Here is a 15815-nt window from a genome sequence, read left to right as displayed (position 1 = left end):
CCAACATACCCTCTCACACGTATATTCCCACTCATTTACTCTGCAAGATTCATGCCCCGTGGGACAACGGGAAGAAGCCATCAGAAACAGGGAGCGAGAAAACCTCAAACATCTAGAGAGCAGGCAACAGTTTCCTCTACCCTCTTCAAATGCTGCTAGAAGGGCAGGGGTCAGCTCTGGGTCTACAGCCGTTCACCTTCCCTTAGACTCTGACCCAAGCTGGAACCAATTGTGTCAGGTGCAGCAAGCTCCCATTCCACTTACATGGAGTCAGGCATGCGTGGCTCCTGCTTCTCCTACCTCCTCTTCTTTGGTCTGGTTGGAGGGTAGCCATGCGCTAAGATGCCTCCCCAAGAGCAGCTCCGCCTAGCCCCCCTCCCTGGGCTCCTGGCATGGCAATTACTGGAGCTTCAGTCTCAGCTTACCAGAGGGGAGGGAGGGGAGGCAATCTCCATCTGTTTTGTGACTGTGGCAGTGAGGGCGCTTTGTGTCCTCACACAGAAGTGGAAGCCCTCGCTATCTGGCCGGGACGTTCTACAGGTTAGGGAAAGATGAACCGACCCCGTTTCTGCATCTCCTTCTGCTGGTTGTATTTTGCCGCTTCTGGACTCAGAGGTGAGAGGCCAGTACTACCGTATGGGCTCCTCTAGAGTCTTTTCTTTGGTGAGAGGTGGGGTAGGGCTGGAAAAACAGGGGGACTGGCCAGAAGAGCTCATCCACTCACTTCCAAGCTGTCCCTGGCTAGTGTTGGAGTCACACCCCATTTTGACCCCAGAGATATTCTTGTTTTGAAATGCTGATCTAGGTCCTTCTCTTTGCAGCTGTAGAAACAGCAGATGGAAAATACGCTCAGAAGTTGTTTAATGATCTTTTTGAAGATTACTCCAATGCTCTGCGTCCAGTAGAAGACACAGACACGGTCCTGAATGTCACGCTGCAGATCACACTTTCTCAGATAAAGGACATGGTAGGGTGAAAACAAGCCTTTGCCTCGGAGGGGAATGTCTCAAGGGGACCTCGGGAGAGAGTGGAGTGGACAGTCCTCAGTGTCGGTTGGCATGAGGAGGGAGATCCAGGGAGAGAAAGCTTTCTACAGAATGAGTCATTTAACTAAGTGCTCTCTAGTGTCACCAATGTTATTATCACCTAGGGTTCTGGCCGTGCACACTGACAGCCTGAGACAATGGAAAGAAAGACAGTGTTGCGTGTGGTCTGATTCTATTCATGAAATGTCCAAATAAGGTCTGTCCCTTCAGTCAGAAAACAAAGCATTGGTTGCCAGGGACTGGAGGAAGGACCGGTGACTGCTTAATGGCTATAGGGTTGCTTTTAGGTGTGTGGAAAATGTCCTTGAGGTGGATAGTTGAGATGATTATGCAGTTCGGTAGGTCACTGGAAGCCACTGATAACTATAAACTAGCTAAAATGGTGCTTTCTAATATTTTATTTTAATTATGCAGTGACTGCAGAGGCCAGAAGAGGGCATCTGGAGCTAGAATTACGGGCAGTGGGGAGGGGCCGGACATGGGTGCTGAGAACTGATTTCAGATACTCTGAAAGAACAGTACACACCTTTAACTCCAGTCCCCTAAAATAGTAGGTTTAATTACAATTCAAATACAGGAAGGTGGTGTTTTAAGATGACATGGCTGATTTCCTGCATACAGATATTTAATTATACAAAGTTAGAAGATTTGAATGATGTTTTCTTTTGTACATGGTAGGTATTTCCTGACTCCTCACTCAAGTGTGTCATTAGCTGATCCACTTTCAGAGAAAACTGAGCAATTGGCCCATGGAAAGATATATAGACTAAAAACCTGTCTCCTTTACATTCCGCACACTATATCAAAAAAAGGCATTAAGTGCAGCCTTGGCAATCAATCAAGCAGAGAGAATTTTAAAAGGTCTCGTTTGTGGCATTCTTGAGATTCCCTGCTATCAAGAACAAGTGTCCCAAAGCCCGAAGTGCATACTGGATAAGGTGACATCTGGATTCATTGCTTAGGACGAGAGAAATCAGATTCTGACAGCCTATCTGTGGATCCGTCAAACCTGGCATGACGCATACCTCACATGGGATCGAGACCAGTATGATGGGCTGGACTCCATCAGGATTCCCAGCGACCTGGTGTGGAGGCCGGACATTGTCCTGTACAACAAGTAAGTGCCACTCAGACCAGACGATATGAACCTACTGATTTAGTAGAAACTCAGACATCACATCAAGGGGACATTTTAAAACACACATGGAGCACAAATCCATCAGACTTCACACCCCCTTTCAGGTGCAAAATTGGAGGCAGTTTTCTAGGGGATAAGCAATAAGCACAGGCTGGGCGACTTGAAGGAGAGACATTTGTCAGCTCACGCTTTAGGAGGCTGGAGCATTAAAGTGTGAATTTGTTCCCTTCTGTGGGTTTCCAGCAGGAACCTGCTCCATACCTCACCCCTAGCTTCTGCTGCTTGCTATCCTCTGTGTCCCTTGAGCTGTAGAAGCATCACTTGGATCTTTGCCTTCATCCTCACAGCGTTCTCCCTCTGAGCATCCATGCCTGAATCCTCTCTCCTGTTAGGAGACTGTTGGTACAGACTGAGGTGGTCACCCTGTTCAGCTTGAGCTCCATCTTAGCTCGCTGTACCTACAATAACTCTTCTCCTCCCCCTTTTCTCCTTCTCCTCTTCCTCTAATGTGGGGTTTTTGTTGTTGTTGTTTGTTTTGTTTTGTTTGTTGTTATTGCTTTGTTTTTAAAGACAAGATCTTGCTGTTTAGCTCAAGCTACCCCAGATCTGACAATCTTCCTGTTTCAGCCTCCCAAGTTTACCATCACTCCACCTCAGCTCTATTCTTCAGTAAGCCAGAGAGTTAGGACTTCAATGCGAGAACTTGTATCTCGTGAAAATGTATCTGGAGATACAATTTAAGCTGCTCACAGCCTGGGGATTATATAACAGAAATGCTCCTATGGACCACCTAGAATTTGCCCTGTGGATTTAGGACCAGAGACTGTAAGGAGATGGTATCTTGGGAGTATTTTGGCTCTTTTCAGAGCAAGGGGCCTTGCACACATATGGCTCACGTTTCTCAGACTGTAAAGCATACTTGAATCACCCAGAGATTGACAAAATTCAGGTTTGGATTCAGTAGGTGTAGGGTGGGCCCCTCAGTTCCGCATTCCTACAAGCTCCAGAGAGCAGTGGGTGCCGCTGGCCTACCATGCTGGACTTCCAGAAAGAGCCTGATCTCATGCGGAATTCAAGCTCAAAGTCTCCACCTCCTTCCAGGTGTAACAGGAGCTCCTCTTTCTTTCTTCTGGAACCTAAGCTCCTGTGGGTTGAGAAGGGTTCTTCTGTTGATCAGATAAAAATGGGGCCTGTTGGGGGAGTGGTCATGAAGAGCTCTTGAACAAGCAACAGTGGTGGGTGGCAGCCTTGAGTTTACTCATTCTTTACTCAGAGCCCACCCAAAGGTCATGGCCTGCTGTTCATTCCTCATTTTAAGTGACCAGGGGAAGGTTCCATGTACCTTCTAAGGGAGCTAACATTTAAGACCTAGGCTTTATTACTTGAATCTACCCTGTTTCCTCCTCTTTTTCTCCCCCTCTCACCCACTCCTCTCTTCCTCCTTTTCCACCCTTTCTCCTAGAAGATGAGTCACAGGACCATCACCATGCTCGCTTACAGAGTGTGATAAAGTGAGATCCGGAAATGTGATTGACACAGATGATCTCTCACGAGTTTTCGGTAGATTCCACCTGTTTTCCCTGGAGAACAAACAGAAGAGCTGCGGTTCTCCCTACACTCTTGCTTTGATTGGGCGCTGCAGTGGAAATGCTTTTTTGCAAGCATACATAGCCACTAAGTTAAAACTGGACCAGTGCCTGGGTTCTAGAGAAGCAGGCTATGTGCTCAGGAGCTCAGGAGCTCATGGTAACAGCGCCTCTGCCTTGTAATGGCAGTGGAGGACTAGTTCCCCAGAGGAAAATGGAGTTTTTGTACCTAGAAAAAGCAGGGACGGATGTTGACAAAGTAAGAAAAGATATCCCAAGAAATAGTGAACATCTCTAAGATTGTGGATGAAGGATTTTTTTTCCTCTGTGTTTTCCAAATAAACACACACACACACACACACACACACACACACACACACCTCTGATGACAGGAACAAAATCAGAGAAGCAGATTTTAGCTTTGACAGGCTCCCTCTTTTTTCTGGATGTTCAGCTCATTGGTAGCCTGATACGGGTTAGAGGGAACACGGAGCGGAGATACTTTAAGGAAGATGCTAAGGGTCCAGACCAGTCTCAGGAGGTGGAGGAGAAGGTGTGTTGGAAGCGATCCCAAACTCACAAGCCAAAGGGATAGAGGATGGTGGTCCTCTGCAGAAGATGCTGAATGGACAGGCACAGGGCTGTGGGCCATCCAGCTGCGAGTCAGTAAGGTCTTTTAGCAAGTGCCTATCATTGTCTTCGTTTGCTCTGCAGGGCAGACGATGAGTCTTCAGAGCCTGTGAACACCAATGTGGTCCTGCGGTATGACGGGCTCATCACCTGGGACTCGCCAGCCATCACCAAAAGCTCCTGTGTGGTGGACGTCACCTATTTCCCCTTCGACAGCCAGCAGTGCAACCTGACCTTTGGTTCCTGGACCTACAATGGCAACCAGGTGGATTTATTCAATGCCCTGGACAGTGGTGACCTCTCTGACTTCATTGAAGATGTGGAATGGGAGGTCCACGGAATGCCTGCTGTGAAGAACGTCATCTCCTACGGCTGCTGCTCGGAGCCCTACCCAGACGTGACCTTCACTCTTCTTCTGAAGAGGAGGTCCTCCTTCTACATCGTCAACCTCCTCATCCCTTGTGTCCTCATATCATTCCTTGCTCCTCTGAGTTTCTACCTCCCAGCAGCCTCCGGGGAGAAGGTCTCTCTGGGAGTGACCATCCTATTGGCCATGACTGTATTTCAGCTAATGGTAGCAGAGATCATGCCGGCCTCAGAAAATGTACCGCTGATCGGTGAGTGTGGACCGGGGACTTAGCTTTGTAGCAACTGGGGTGGTGTGTGTGCCTTGAACTGAAGCAGTTGAAGCCACTGGCCTAATGTTTTCACAAAATCTATCCAGTGCCTACAGATGGCATCTTTTGTGTTTGGGTATGGTTGTTGGAATTATATGGATCTGTTTTAGGATTTTGAGACAGAGTTTTATAGTGTAGCCCGGGCTGGCCTCAAACTTGTTATTTAGCCAAAGAAGAAGTAGATCTTCTGGCCCTCCTCCCTCCATGTCCTGAGTGTTGGGATTGTAGATCTGTACCACCAAACCCCAGGTACTTGGTTCTGGGGATCAAACCCAGAGCTTCCTATGAGCCGGACAAGCCTCTGCTTGACAGTGACTTCTACTATTTGTTCACAGCGTTAGGTCCTTCTTCTCAGGAGGAAGCAGCTGTGCAGGAAGCTGCGCTGGAGTCTCAAGTCAGTCATCTACCCTGTGTACCAGAAACCCCGACCCCACCCCATCAAAACAGCAAAACAGAGGTTCCTATGCCCAAAGGGTTTGATTTAGCAATCTTTCCCAAAATTAATTTTTTATTTAAAAAAATTCTAAGTGTGTGTGTGTGTGTGTGTGTGTGTGTGTGTGTGTGTGTGTGTGTGTATGCAACATTGGTCAGGATTTAAGAATCTGACCATTCTAAAGCAGAATGCATTTTTTTTTCAGAATGCATTTTCTCATATTTTGGTTGTGACCTAACCTTTCGGCCACAGAATACATTTTCCAAAGTCTGTCATAATGTAAACTGCAGCCAAGGGTTGTAGCGGAGGCAGAGGCTGCTGTGCCCACTTTTCCACCCACTGAGATCCCCTCTGCCACCTTAATACCTCCTGCCCCTGCCACCAAGGAGACCCCTCTAATCCAACACTTCGACTCACTGCTATAATAGATGCTTGACAGTGCTATTGTGGTTTTTACAAAGACATCCTTTTTTTTTTTTTTTTTTTTTTTTTTTTGGTTGCTTTTGCTTTTGCTTTTTGGGTAGAACAGGGTCTCATGTGGCCCAGGCTGGCTTATAATTGGTTCTGTAGCTGAGGCTAGCCTTGAATTTCTTTCTGTTCCTTCTGCTTCCACCAACCAAGTAATGGGGGGGTCCACTTTATGTCTTTTTTTTTTTTTTTTTGAGAAAACACAGACACACACACACACAAACACACACACACACACACACACATACAGGTTTTCTTCTCCAGTAATAAAGGTACCCTGACACTTTTATTACCTCTCTGGAGACAAAAGTGAGTCACAGTGGCTAGGCCTGGTCATCCACATCTGTCACCCCAGCACTCAGGGGTGGAGGGAGGAAGGTCAGGAGTGTGAGGCCTGCCTCAACTGTACCATACCCTGTCTCAAACTAAAACCAAAACCAAAACAGAAACTGTGTCTGAAGTGCGATCGTGGACAGGCCCCTCTCCCTGCCTTAGCAGTGACATGCAATTACATGCCGAGACGTTTCTAGAGAGAGACGACTCCCAAGAATTTGGGGAGCATTAATCATTCTGTTTCTATGGTAATGTGCATTGTCTTTTTGGAATGCATATACACAGATTTTGGGAGCGTATGTTAAAAATCACAGTATTTTTATTTGTGGCACCTATGAAATGTACTTCTTGCCTAATAGTGACCAAGTTTTCACTGTTGCTAGAGACAGCCTCTCACCATGCAAGCAGGCTGCCCTTGAGCATAGACTCCCATGCTTCTGTCTCAGCTTCCCAAGTTCTGGGAGTCAGTGTCTCTTTCTCTCTCTCTCTCTCTCTCTCTCTCTCTCTCTCTCTGTCTCTCTCTCTGTCTCTCTCTCTCTCTCTCTCCCCCTGTGCTTGGAGACTGAACCCAGGACCTTATATATGTTAAGCCCCAGCCCCTTTGCTGTCACATTTACAGAAACATGTTTACAGTTTCTCTATGATAAGTGGCATTTCATGCATGTTTCTGGCCCATATCACTTTTATAGTTAATTGGGAGTTTATAATAAATAATGAGTTTGAGTAATAATGTTTAACATTATTACGAATGCTATTCTGTGGTGGATAGCTGTGTTGAGCCATCCTAACCTTAGAACATGACTGTTTTGGCTTTAGATCATGCTGGACTGAGATCAGGACCATTAACTCACCAGGAGGAATGTACCCATACTGCATACTCTGGGCTCTGGTTTACAGTTTAAAATGGGAGGTCACACTAGCCATTTCTGACTCAGGGCCAGACCAGAATTACTTTAGGCTAGTCTGTCACTACCCACAATAGACCCAGGGACTCCATGACACCGAAACGCTGCTTGACTGTCCACTCAACTCCTCGCCCCGTAAAAGCCACTCCTAGCGTGCACCTGTGTCCCTTCTCTCTCCACTTTTATCCAACACACTGTCTTCTGTCTTCAAAGAATTCGTTCTGTCAGGGGCCTGTGAATGCTGTCCTAGGCAAGGCAATTATCAAGTGTTTAAAAATTCCATTACATAAAACTTTTCCAAATGTGGCTGTAAGAGAACTGTGTTACTATTTCCTTTCTTGCCATTTTTTTAGGATTAAGGCTCCTCTGCTCTTCCTCTTCTCTTTCCATGGGTAACTTTATTAGATATTTATCAGTTTTCTGGGCATGGTGACCCATGCCTTAATTCTAGGACCCCCCCCCAGAAGGTAGAGGCAGGCAGATCTCTGAGTTAAAGTCCAGCCTGGTCAACAAAGCAAGTTCCAGGACAGCCAAAGCTACACAGAGAAACCCTATCTCAAAAAAACAAAGCTGAAAAGGATTCATCAATTTTATTACAGTTTTTTGTTTGTTTGTTTGTTTGAGAGGGGGCTCTTTCTATGTTTCTTAGGCTAACCTTTACCTCCTGAGCAGAAGAAGCATCCTTTTGCCTCCATCTCCTAAGAAGTTGAGATTACAGATGTGAATCACTGTGCTCATTCTCATTCCCCTTTTCAAAAGCTTGCCCTTGGGTTTATTTGTGGGGCAATGAGGGTGGGAGTGGGGCTGAGGTGGGTGCCCACACCTGAGGTCACTCTGAGGCAAAAATCATGCTTCCTCCCCATTGCTCTCCATCTCAGAGGCAGGAGCTCTCCCTGAAATGAAACTTTCAGTTTCAGCCAAGCTGGCTGGTCAGTGAGCTTTGGGGTTCTCCGTGGCTCCGCCCACCACTGTTGGGAAGATGGGCACAAAGAGCCATACATGGCTTCTTCCCTGGCTACTTGAGGACTCAGACTCAGGGCCTCATGCTTTCTCGGCAGGTGGCCTTGCCCACTGAACCATTTCCCCATCCTTTGGCTTTAATTGCTAGTTCTTGTTTGTTTGTTTTTGCTGTTGTTGGACACTTACTTCATTAATTTTCACCCTTCCTATGTCTTTACTTCATTCCCCCTTTTCCTGGGTGTTTGCCTTATGTAATCAAATAAAGACGGCAGCACCCGTGTCTCCTTCCTTAGGCAGTAGTAACTGTTTCCCCTAACAACGAGGCCTGCAGGAATTCTCAGAACCAGTCAAAGACCATTTGTTGTCTGTTCACGGAGGCTGGACTGGTTTTTCACATCCTGGCAAACGTTTGTGAACCTTTTAAATTACAATTAAGGGTGATACTGAGAATTTTACAGGTATCACTTCTGCTTTACCTCACCGCACTGTTGTAAGTCTGACACTTACTACACTTGTTTTATAAAGCATGAAGTTTAACAGGATTTTATACTTCGGTTCTGAGTATAGTAGGTAATAATTCTGGGCTTCAAACTTAGAACGTTAGGTTCAAAAGTCTCTATTGGTAACTGCTAGCTAGGGTAGACTGGTTTCTTGGGAAAAGTGTTTGTTTCTTTTTCATAAAATATGAAGCGATATAAACGTGAACTTAGCTGGTGCTACTTTCCTTCTAGGGAAATACTATATAGCCACCATGGCCTTGATCACCGCCTCCACAGCCCTTACCATCATGGTAATGAACATTCACTTCTGTGGGGCTGAGGCCCGGCCAGTGCCACGCTGGGCCAAGGTGGTCATTCTGAAGTACATGTCCCGGATCTTGTTTGTCTATGACGTGGGTGAGAGCTGCCTCAGCCCCCACCACAGCCAGGAGCCAGAACAAATCACAAAGGTTGATAGCCAACTCCCAGGATCCAATCTGAAAACATCCAGAAACAAAGACCTTTCCAGAAAGAAGGAAACGAACAAACTCTTGAAGAATAACCTGGGGTGTCAGGGCGGGATCCCGCAGAATGCCGAGAGTTACTGTGCACGCTATGAATCGCTGACGAGAAACATTGGATACATTGCCAAGTGCCTTAAAGACCACAAAGCCACCAACTCCAGGGGCAGCGAGTGGAAGAAGGTTGCCAAAGTCATAGACCGGTTTTTCATGTGGGTTTTCTTTGTTATGGTGTTTGTCATGACCATTTTGATCATAGCAAGAGCAGATTAGGAGAAAAGAGAAAAAGGGAGCTGGTAGACCTTAGACATTTTGGGGAAAAAACAAAACAAAAACAAAAACAAAACAACAAAATCCTCCTGCGATCTGCTCCAATGCTGGAGTTCAACTGCTGTTCAGACATAATTTAGGGAATATGCTGTGTATGCTTTTATTTTTAAACTTCAGTTAAAAAGCTACGTGTACCCATTCCTCCGTTGATGGACATCTGGGTTGTTTCCAGGTTCTGGCTATTACAAATAAAGCAGCTATAAACATGGTTGAGCAAATATCTCTTTTGTGTACTTGAGCAAACTTTGGGTATATACCTAGCAGTGGTATAGCTGGGTCTTGAGGAAGCACTATTCCTAATTGTCTTAGAAAGCGCCAGATAGATTTCCAGAGTGGTTGTATCAGTTTACACTCCCACCAGCAGTGGAGGAGGGTTCCCCTTTCTCCACAACCTCTCCAGCATGTGTTGTCCCTGGAGGAATGGGTACAGAAATTGTGGTATTTTTACACAATGGAATACTACTCAGCAATCAAAGAGGAGGAAATCATGAAATTTGCAGGCAAATGGTGGGACCTAGAAAAGATCATCCTGAGTGAAATATCCCAGAAGGAGAAAGACAAACACGGTATATACTCACTTATATAGACCTATAAGATATGATAAACATAATGAAATCTATACACCTAAAAAAGATAATCAAGAGAGCGGACATGGGGTAAGATTATCAATCCTCGTTTTGAAAGACAGATGGGATGCACATTAAACATTGACAGGAGTCTACTGAGCGCATTTGAAAAACTCTAACTAGCAGTGTTTTCAAAGCAAAGACTCATGACCAAACCTTTGGCAGAGTACAGGGAATCATAAGAAAGAAGGGGAGTTAGTATGATGAGGAAAGGATAGGAGTTCCACAAGGACCAAACATATCTGGGCACAGGGTCTTTTCTGAGACTGACATGCAACCAAGGACCATGTATGAATGTAACCTAGAACCCCTGCTCAGATGTAGCCTGTGGTAACTCAGTAACCAATTGGTTTCCCATACTGAGGGGAACAAGGACTATTTCTAACAGGAACTCAATAACTGGCTCTTTGGCCTCCCCACCCCCCAAGGGAGGAGCAGTCCTGTTAGGCCACAGAGGAGAGCTTTGCAGCCAGTCCTGAAGATACCTGATAAAACAGGATCGGATGAATGGGGAGGAGGTTCCCCCTATCAGTGGACTTGGCAAGGGGCACGGTGGAGATGAGGGAGGGAGGGAGGGACTGGGAGGGAATGAGGGATAGGGACACGGCTGGGATACAGAGTTAATAAAATGTAACTGATAAGAAAAAAATAAAATTTAAAAAAAAAAAGCTACGTGTAAGGTTAAATCAGGCAGGAGACCCAAACTTTCAAGGGTGAAGAGATGAAGGAAGGAAGTGAGGAAGGGTCCTCTTCATAGCCTCCCATAATGGTGAGTGGCAGGCCTCAACTTTACATACTTCTTTATCATTTATCATTGTAGTCAACAAAACACAGCGTATTCCTGCTTAAGATTTAAAGGGGAAAAAAAAAAAGACAAAACTAATTTATTTTTCTCTTAGTCCCTAGTAAAACAATTTTTTAATATAAAAGGAAATGAATTGTGTAGATTCAGCATGATAGGCACCTCAGGGGTGACTTCCTCAGATAGGGTGTTGTTTTAGTTAGGGTTTTTATTGCTACAATGAAACACCAAGATCGAAAAGCAAGTTGGAGAGGAAAGAATTTATTTGGCTTACACTTCCACATTGCTGTTCATCTCCGAAAGAAATCAGGGCAGGAACTCCAACAGGGCAGGAGCCTGGAGGCAGGAGCTGATGCAAAAGCCATGGAGGGGGCTGCTCACTGGCTTGCTCCCCTGGCCTGCTCAGCCTGCTTTCTTACAGCACCCAGGACCACCAGTTCAGGGACAGCACCACCCACAGTGGGCTGGGCCCTCCCCTATTCATGGCCAACGACTTACAGCTGGATCTCATGGAGGCGTTTCCTCAACTGAGGCTCCTTCCTCTCTGGCGACTCTACCTATATCAAGTTGACACACAACCAGCCAGAACAGGTGCATCGTGTCCCAGGTCTCAAATGGCAAATTACTTTGTCCGGGCCAGTTTATGGTAATTACATCATACCTATAATTCCAGCACTGGGGAGACAGAGGCAGGAGGACCACCCCGAGTGCAAGGGCAGCCTGGTCTATGAAGGCTATGTAATAAGATCCTAGCTCAGAAAATTTAACTTAGGTACAACAGCAACAAAGATTTTTTTTTTTTTTTTTTGGTCTCACAGAATGTCTAGCTTCAGACATTAAAGGGAAAGAGGGTTTTTTTTTTATATATAATGATGATGTCACACATTTGTTACTTTGCACTCCAAAGTTGAGGTTGTTGCTATATTGTCTTTAATTATAATAAGGTAGATGGGATTGTGCTTCTGTTAAGTCTTTTATTAAACTATAGCAGGCTGAGCTCACCCATTGATTCACCTCCTCTAAGCATTGGTTTTCCCTGAACATAATAAAGGAATGACTTACATTTGCATGGGTGTCACAGCAAAGCTGGCCATCATGACAGTCCTGGGAGCCAGGCAGGGGAAGAAACTGGGGTTTAGGAAGGCGGGTGCTGGTGACCTGTCTCTTCAGTGTCCAGCTAAGTGATATGTGGGCTGGAGTTCTGCTCTCGGTACTATGGTATGGGTTTAAGTGGGACCAGGCCTGCTAAGGTCATAAAAGATCATAATTTAGAATAAGAAAGACAGAGGTTCCTATTTTATTTGTTTTTTGTTTGTTTGTTTATTTTGTTTTGTTTTGTTTTTGAGACAGGGTTCCTCTGTGTGGCCTTGGCTGTCCTCAAACTCAATGTAGACCAGGCTGTCCTTGAACTCCTAGAGATCTGCCTGCCTCTGCCTCCCTGAGTGCTGGGATTACAGGTGTGTAACACCACACCCAGCTGAGAGTCCTGTTCTTTTGATTTTTGTTTTGTGTTTCTGGGACGGGGTCTTATGTAGCCCAGGATTGTCTCAAATTGGCTTTGTAGCCAGTGTTGACCTTGAACTCTGCATTCTTCTGCTTCCACCTCCCAAGGGCTGAGAATGTAGGCATGTGACCCCACAGCCGGGTTCTCAGTCTTAATTCTAGACTTTTTGCCTTAACTTGTATTCCTTAAAAACAACAACAACAACAACAAAAGCCCCACTTTTAAAGCTTTTGTCTTAAAAACAGAAACCAAAAAGCCCCTAAAATCTCTTGGGAGTAAGCACCTTTCCTCACTGAGCCATCTCGGTGACCCCTTAATTACTTTCTACACAGCTCAACAGCTCCTCTACTTTTAATCAAATCTGTCTTCAAGGACGGCCATGTTCTAATCCTCAGAACCTGCCAGTGTATTAAGTTACTTGGCAATGGGGAATCAAGGCCACTAACCAAACAACCCCAGGACAGATTTTCTTGGGCTATCCAAATGGGCCTATTTGAATCTCTTTATACAGAAGAAGAGGAAAAGAGAAAGAACCAAAGAGATGGCATCTAAGAAAGACTCAGGTAATGCTACAGGTCTTGAGAATTGGGAACTATGGGCAAACAATATTCAGCCTCTAGTAGCTTGAAAAGCCACAGATACAGATTGTCTGACCTGTTGAATATTGATGTTAGTATATCAGGACTCATGCTAACCTCCTAGCCTTCCACAACTCTAACCTGATGCATTGGCATAAGTTTGTGATAACGTATTACAGCAGATACAGAAAACTAATACACTAGCCAGTGAGGGCCACATGTGTTCTGTGGTTTAGATGTGTTTTAAATGTGTTTTCCCGAGGTCATCTCTTGGGAGATGATTGAACTTTTAAAAGGTGGGGCATAGAGGTAGGTTCTTAAGTCGTTTGGGGGCAGTCTCCTGAAAGGAATTGTGGGATCCCAGTCCCCCTCCAGCATCCTGCCTAGAGATGTGTTCTTTAGGTCCCCTACATGCTCTCGCAACTGCATCTGCCATGAGGTGGTGTAGCCAGAGGGCTCTCACTGGAACCTGTGCCATGCTGTTCGCATTGTAAGCCTTAAAACCCTGAGCTACCATAAACCTTTTCTTTATAAAATATGCCTGTTTTGGGTATTTCATTGTACTGAACCAAAACTACTGAGCTCTTTTTCCATAAGACCACAAAAGATTTTTTAAAAAGGGGCTGAGGTCATCAGGTCTTTTTTTCAGGAGTAACCCTGTGGTCATAACTGAAAGATTGTAGTAGAAAGAGAAGAGGCAGGGCGGGCTGTCAGGACTGTTCTTACCAGGTTGGAGAAGTTGTAGTGATGGCTTTGACAACAAAGAGAAGAGACAAGAAAATAGAAAGATCACAGATCACAAAACAATGTGACCGAGAATACACAAATCTGCTGAATGGTTCGCTCTGGGCTGCCTAGGAAATAGAGTTTGAAAGAGATCTGAGGATGAGAAGAAATGAGTCCAGTTGTGTGTTGAGCAAACTGTCCAATTGTCAGCTGGAACTCAGGCTCAAGGGGAGAACAAGGCTGAGTATGTTTTAGAAGGAGAAGCCAACAGTGGTGGCTCATGCCTTTAATCCCAGTACTTGGGAGGCAGAGGAAGGTGGATCTCTGTAAGTTCAAGCCCAACCTGTTCTACAGATCAAGTTCTAGGACACAAGGGCTACATAGAGGAACCCTGTCTTGAAAACCAAAAAGAAAAAGAAAGAAAGAAAAGTAGGAAGGAAGAAAGGAAGGAAAGATGGAAAGAGAGGAAAGCAGGTTTGCAAGACAGGACAGTGCCATTAAAGCAGTGACCTGGGAAAGGTACAAGAGTCAGGCAAGCGTGGCAAGGTGGGGGACCTGGTCATGCACAGCCTGGCAAGGCTTAAAATATCACCAGCCACATGGCCTACTGTCCAACCACGTTGGTGAGGTAAAACCAGGGCCTTCTGAGGTCCTGGTCTTTGTTCGTTCTCCTCTGCTGCCTCTGTGTCTACTTTTCCATCCACCAAGGGTTCAGACCAACTCTTGCCAACACAGCCATGGGCAAACCTGGCAAACAGACTGTCTGAAGCAAACTGGAAACACAAGTTCTAGGGTCCCCGAAGCAATGGGAGTGAGGCCACTTATAATGTCACAGGGTACAGGGCCAGCAAGGAGCTGTGTGCTTCTTTCTTTCTTCCTCAGGTTACACCTTTGAAATAGGACCAGGGCACAAGATGTTCAAGAGCTTGTCAATAGATCTAATCCTCTGCAGCCCTTGGAAAATAAAAGCCGGGACAAAGCTTCCCTGGACTTTTTATAGCTCTCTCTTCCTCTTAGCCAAGGTTCCCCTGAACACGTAAGGCTCCAACGGGCAAATACCCAGTTCCAGATAGGATAACCCAAGGGGGCTGAGACACAAAGAGTAGAAGTCACTCACAGTCCTGGCAAAGCAGACCGATTGCCACTCTGGCAGAGAAGAGGTGGGAGGTCACGGCCACCTGGAGCCAGGACTGAGAGCAGGGAGTCCAGGTTGAGAACAAGCCCCTGACCCCATATGAAAGAACTTAAGGAATATATATTCCCTTGCCCTCCCTGCTGCAAGCTTGTCTCATGACTTGTCAGGGTTAAACACAACAGTCTGTGGATGTTGCCACTAAGTCCTTGGGACAGAGAATGGAGCAATGGCAGGCAGTGCGTGAGGGATTCTGGGAAGCACCTGCCCCCGCCCGACTCTCTGCCTACACTTAGGTCTTGACTTTTCTCCCTACCCAAGTTCACAGGGGGCTTGGTAATTGCTGGGTGACCTGGAGACCTCTGAGGCCTGTCCCATGGTCTGTGTCACAGCTCACTACTTCCTCCTCAGAACACTTCCTTCTCATTTTCTGTGTGGCCGATTTCTTAAGTGGATGTCTCCAGTTCCTCTTTTGGTGTTGATGGCTCGTGCCCTTCAGTGTTCATTCCTTGAATCTCCTCTCCTGGGGTTTTGACTGTGACATCTCTCCTAGTGATACTAAAACCCTTTGTCTAGGCTTGGCCTCCTACTACCATCCACCCCAGACACTCTTTATGTCGTCTTTATGTCCACACACCCGCCCCCACTTAAACATCTCAAATACAACATATCAAAAGAGACTCAAAGTCTCCACCCAAGTCTTTTCCCTACTTTCCACTTTCTGTGTTTAGCTCTAGAGGAGGTGGAGACTGGTCATCTAAAACCAAGACCCAAAGCCCAAGCCTTAACACCATATGAAAAGACTTGGAGTAACATGCATTCCCCTCCTCCCTGCATCTACTCCATTAGCTAGGCTAGAAGTGAGGTGGCCAGTCTTCTGGGTCCTTACCCAACCAACCAACCAACCAACCAACCAACCAACCAACCAACCAACCAACCAA

At 45.9% G+C, this 15815-nt stretch overlaps 1 protein-coding gene across 1 annotated transcript; it reads left to right on the top strand.

Moving 5' to 3' along the window:
* Window positions 1–551: 551 nt before the first annotated feature.
* Window positions 552–9449, top strand: Chrna9 (cholinergic receptor nicotinic alpha 9 subunit). The gene is made up of 5 exons (XM_055629363.1): window positions 552–615; window positions 822–967; window positions 2009–2163; window positions 4485–5017; window positions 8908–9449. The coding sequence occupies exons 1-5, from the start codon at window positions 552–554 to the stop codon at window positions 9447–9449; spliced, it is 1440 nt and encodes a 479-aa protein (XP_055485338.1).
* The last annotated feature ends 6366 nt before the right edge of the window (window positions 9450–15815 follow it).

This window comes from Psammomys obesus, unplaced genomic scaffold, assembly GCF_907164565.1.
Source record: "Psammomys obesus unplaced genomic scaffold, mPsaObe1.curated_primary_1811, whole genome shotgun sequence".
Classification (NCBI taxonomy): Eukaryota; Metazoa; Chordata; class Mammalia; order Rodentia; family Muridae; genus Psammomys; species Psammomys obesus.
The sequence above is the reverse complement of the archived record's forward strand: the minus strand, read 5'-3'. Positions and strand labels throughout refer to the sequence as shown.

Excerpts from the sequence above, each read along its gene's own strand:
- Chrna9 (XM_055629363.1), top strand. The coding sequence starts at position 552 with ATGAACCGACCCCGTTTCTGCATCTCCTTCTGCTGGTTGTATTTTGCC. Across the intron at positions 616-821 it reads TGCCGCTTCTGGACTCAGAG|CTGTAGAAACAGCAGATGGA; the intron begins GTGAGAGGCCAG and ends TTCTCTTTGCAG. Across the intron at positions 968-2,008 it reads TTTCTCAGATAAAGGACATG|GACGAGAGAAATCAGATTCT; the intron begins GTAGGGTGAAAA and ends TTCATTGCTTAG.